This window comes from Bos mutus, chromosome 17 (assembly GCF_027580195.1).
Source record: "Bos mutus isolate GX-2022 chromosome 17, NWIPB_WYAK_1.1, whole genome shotgun sequence".
Lineage (NCBI taxonomy): Eukaryota > Metazoa > Chordata > Mammalia > Artiodactyla > Bovidae > Bos > Bos mutus.
The window spans coordinates 48,672,402-48,677,636 of NC_091633.1; the positions used below are offsets into that span (position 1 = coordinate 48,672,402).

Here is a 5,235-nt window from a genome sequence, read left to right on the forward strand (position 1 = left end):
AGCCTACCAGACTCGTTACCCTTGCTTTTCTCCTCATTATGGTACTGCATGATAAGTCACTCCAGTAATACCTGACTCTTTGCAAGCCCATGGACTGTAGCCCTCCAGGTTCCTCTGTTCATGGGATTTTTCAGGCAAGATACTGGAGTGGGTTGCCCTGCCATCCTCCAGGGGATCTTCCCCAGCTAGGGATTGAACCCTGAGTCTCTTAATTTTTCTGCACTAGCAATTGGGTTCTGCCGGAGTCAGCCGGCAAAGTCTATCAGATCCTGAGAACGTGCACAACGCGTCTGAGAAAGAATACTACAGCAAAAGAATACTACAGCAAAAGAATACTACAGCAAAGATGGGGTCGAGAGGATCAGACACGTCTCCACAAAGGGAAGCGGTCTGACCACGACTTTATTCAGCATCTTATATTTATACAGGAGAGCAAGAGAAAAACAAGACAGTTAACATTTTTCTTGGTTGACCTATACATCTTACAAAAAGTCACAAGAAATCTTGAGAGCATGGGAATGGCACCCTGTTATTATTTCTTACACCAGATAACATTTCCTTGTGCGTGAGAAGTTTGTCCAGAACTCCAGGTGTCTGCAGTAAATAATCGCCTAATCTCTGGGGTGGTGGGACAGAGAGCTATGTTTGCAAGCAAACCCTCAAGGACTGAGGCAGCTCCCAGAGCTGTGTCCTTTAGATAAAGGACCCCGTTCTCATGGGCAGCTCCCCCATCTCCCCCTTTCTTTTTATATAGGCGCAGGCGCAGGCTTTTTAACCGCAGACAATTTCCATAGATGGAAGCCTTTATCATCCATAGATCATCAATCAGTTTTTTAATTAAGCAAGGTGCAAGAAATAAAACAGTTAAAATTATTAAGAATAGTCCTCCTATGGCTGCTCCCAGGTACCAAATACTATTGACGGTAGGTACATGTTGAAAAAGTTCTTTAACAAAAGACTCAGCTCTTTTTGCAACATCCAAATCAGGTCTAGGCGCATTCTCAATATTCATTATTTCTTGATGTAGATGCAGTAAATCTAAGGAAATATTTTCATTATGCCAAATACCTTCTAAATGAGCTTTCACCTTATCCCAAGCAGTTATACTACCATTATATTTTTTGGGGGGATAACACAGGTCCATCGAAAATTGGCATGACATTGTACCTATAATCTCAACTTTATACTTTGAACCTCTTCACCTAAAAATTTTACAACATCATAAAGGGCATTTAATCAGTCCTCTAGCTTTTTGTCAATATCTTCTTGAGTCCCCAGGGTAACGGATACATTTTGTGCCAGATTATTAACAAAAGTTGCAGTTTGCACTGATTGTGCCAGGGACAGGGCTGCAGTAATCGAGGAGGCAATAAGGGTTAACAAAGCTACAAATCCCAGAATTATTAACCCTGTTCCCCCGTGATAACACATTAAAGCACCCTCTACTTCTCTCCAAAGCTCAAGTCCTTTTTCATCATACCAAGACCCATTAATCTTTACAGGAATCATAACAAAAGCAGGCTGTCTTAAGACTAGAACCCTAGTTTGATTAGTAATTCCCCTGGTGCAGTTAGTTAAGGTACAATTGTTACAAGTTATATTATAATTTTGTAACCCAGGTTGTATATTTACAGATCCTACTAGTAAAGCATAAGGGTGAGGCACACATGCACGAGGGTACCTCATGGTGAGATTCCATAAATAACCGTGTCTCACTTTTGATCCCACCTGAAGGTAGGAACCCTCACATCCAAGGGCGGCAGCTAGTTTCCAGATTTCTGTTTGGAACACTTTAGAGCTGCCCAAGTTCCAAATACAGGATGCAAAGTTTCTATTATCCTGAGCTCCAGGGTTTCGGGCCGAGTCTGGAGACCAGTCCCACAATGACTCATTTGTCCCAAATATGTTATAAACCGTAGTAGTTCCATCTCGATACAGTTTCCATGGTGCAGCAGTGACTCTTCCCCTTGTTCCAAAGTCGCAGAAAGTGATATCTAAAGGACCAGTTCCATTACGATGTTGAGGACTTCCAGATTCTTTTGTTACTCCAGGAATATATAGGCTCCAACCATTGTCATAATCAGCATATCCTGACTCCCCAACAAAAAGACATCCTGTTGAATTAAAATATCTAGACAGACAAATAGGTAAACGATCAAACATTCCATGATAAGAGAAAATAACTTGACTAGGAATAACATGTTTATCTGAAAAACCACCCAAAGCCACAGTATCATTAGTGTATATGGGAATGGACCGACCCTCCCAGCCCACCGGTTGGAGAAGGGGAGGGTCGGGAAAATAAGCCCAGTAAGCATTTGAATATTCTTCAGAGTGTGCAGTATTAATCTGATTTAAGATAATTAATAAGGTTATCAGGAAGCTTAAAGGTGATATCAGATCGCCCTGCAGAGCAACACAATTCTGTGCCTCTCGCATCAATGCGTAGAGTTGTTGCCGAGATGGTAATTCATCATGCTCTTGAATCGTCAATCTCCTCATCTGGTTTACTAGAGATCGTCTCCGCCATGCATACCAACCTTTCCGGCAGCCAGAGCGGCGCTTCGGCATCCTGTGGGAAAACACAAACATGCCCTCGTCCCCAAATTATTACTGGATCTGGTCCATACCATCTTCCCACAAGTGGGTCTTTCCAAAAGACTTTAGGTCTTATTGTTTGCACATCAAAGTTCCAAAATCGCTGTGCTGCTGAATGGCCACATATATCCAATTGTAAAAAATTTAGAACAAATAAAGCATGGTTTAGAGAGTTGGAGGGGGTATTGAGATACAATTTCCCCTTTTTAGCAAACTCAAATTTCCATAGTAAATAATCTCCTCCAGATAGACAAGCCCAAGCAACCTGTTTCCAATCATTAGGTGGCAGATTTTGATTTCCTAAAGCCTCTATAATAGCCTGAGTAAATGGCACAGTCGGGCCGTATTGTGCACAAGCCATTTTTAACTCTTTTAGTTGCTTAAAGGGTAGCGGTTCATAATACCTCTGCTGTTGAGCATTTTCAAATACTGGATAGATTCCTGAAAACCCGGGAATATGTTCTCCTTCTTCATTAGCTCGCTTAATCGCTTGTTGAAGAGGAGATAATAATATCTCACTTCTAATTTTTATGTTTTCACCGGGCAAAGAAGCAGGGATAGGTATAAACTCTCGTGGTTCTACGAAAGGCGGAGGTGGGTCGAGCCCAGCAAGAACCAAGGAAGGATATGCTGGAGGCACAGGCTGGCTGGAGCGGGAGTCTCCCTGTGCATCCTTTTTTACTGCTATAACAATTTTCTGAATTAAATTATCCAGCTGTTCTACGGAAAGCCCTGAATGCTTTAATTCCCCTTTTCCTGAGGGCGGTTGCATGCTAACCATCATCTCCCAAGGCATATCCTCTCTATGGTATTGAGCCACTTGTTCATTTAACTCTTCCTGTTCATCAGAGCTTAACACATCATCATTCCTTCCAGCCTTACAAGCTGTTCTCTCAGGCATGGCATAAAGTGGCTCAGGCGGAGGGGCGGAAAGCTCTGCAACTTTGGGTTCTGTGGAATCCCGGAGGGCTGTTTGAATCTTATGTCCCTCATGTTCAGGATCCAGACAGTCTCTTATGAGAGTCCACAAAGAAAAAGCATCCACAGGGACACGATTGGGACCATGTAAGGAATAATATGTCTGCAATTGTTTTCCTACTTTCTTCCAAGTTTCCAGACTAACTGTTCCTTCCTCTGGAAACCAAGGACAAACTTCTTCTATAAAAAGTAAAAACTTCTCTAGTGTAACTTATTTACATGAATTCCCCTGCCTTTTAACATAGTTTTCAACATATGTACAAATAACTGGCGGCTATTGCCTTGTCCCATGATTTATTACTCTCGACAATAACACTCCCTGCCCTTTACTTCAAATAATTAGGAATTCCTCGTTATTTACCTCAATCCTGACGGGCACCGGCCGTCGTTGCGCTCTGATTCTCGAGTCCCTGTTCGGGCGCCACCTGCCGGAGCCAGCTGACAAACTCAATCAGGTCCCGAGAACGTGCCCGACGCGGCTGAGAAAGAATACTACAGCAAAAGAATACTACAGCAAAGATGGGGTCGAGAGGATCAGACACGTCTCCACAAAGGGAAGCGGTCTGACCACGACTTTATTCAGCATCTTATATTTATACAGGAGAGCAAGAGAAAAACAAGACAGTTAACATTTTTCTTGGTTGACCTATACATCTTACAAAAAGTCACAAGAAATCTTGAGAGCATGGGAATGGCACCCTGTTATTATTTCTTACACCAGATAACATTTCCTTGTGCGTGAGAAGTTTGTCCAGAACTCCAGGTGTCTGCAGTAAATAATCGCCTAATCTCTGGGGTGGCAGGACAGAGAGCTATGTTTGCAAGCAAACCCTCAAGGACTGAGGCAGCTCCCAGAGCTGTGTCCTTTAAAGGACCCCGTTCTCACGGGCAGCTCCCCGCAGGATTCTTTACCTCTAGCACCACCTGGGAAGTGATGTATCAGTCATATGTAAATAATATAATAAAAGTCTCTTATTCTACTAACATGGACAGATATCTTGAGTTATATAAACCTTCCCTTCGGATCCTCTAGATTTGATATTTTTAGCTTATCTGCAATAAAACAGAGAATACCTATCACTACAAATACTAAAGTTATTTTGATTTTACAGCTTATTTCTAGAAGGAAACATGCAAATGACATTACTTATCCTTATTTTAAAAATGTAACTTTTAGATACGATCTATGCAGTGAAGGTATTTTTATTTCAGATAAGAAAACCATATCGTTATTACATGAGCAATTGGTAAGGTAAAGTAAGCTTTGTCTTAAACTTCAGTTCAGTTTACTTCAGTTGCTCAATCGTCTCTGACTCTTTGCAACCCCATGGACTGCAGCATGCCAGGCATCCCTGTCCATTGCCAACTCCTGGAGTTTACCCAAACTCATGTCCATTGAGTCAGTGATGCCATCCAACCATCTCATCCTCTGTTTTCCCCTTCTCCTCCTGCCTTCAATCTTTCCCAGCATCAGGGTCTTTTCAAATGAGTCAGTTCTTTGCATCAGGTCGCCAAAGTACTGGAGTTTCGTCATCAGCATCAGTTCTTCCAAGGAAAACTCAGGACTGATCTCCTTTAGGATGGACTGGTTGGATCTTCTTACAGTCCAAGGGACTCTCAAGAGTCTTCTTCAACACCAACAGTTCAAAAGCATCAATT

General features: G+C 42.3%; 1 protein-coding gene across 1 annotated transcript; it reads right to left on the reverse strand.

Annotated features, from left to right (window-relative positions):
• Positions 1–296: 296 nt before the first annotated feature.
• LOC138991449 (endogenous retrovirus group K member 113 Env polyprotein-like) lies at positions 297–4,355 on the reverse strand. The gene is made up of 2 exons (XM_070385618.1): positions 3,938–4,355; positions 297–2,572 (listed from the first exon to the last, which is right to left on the reverse strand). Exon 2 carries the CDS (start codon positions 2,569–2,571, stop codon positions 1,237–1,239), a length of 1,335 nt encoding a protein of 444 aa, XP_070241719.1. The 5' UTR covers position 2,572; positions 3,938–4,355; the 3' UTR covers positions 297–1,236.
• Positions 4,356–5,235: the final 880 nt, after the last annotated feature.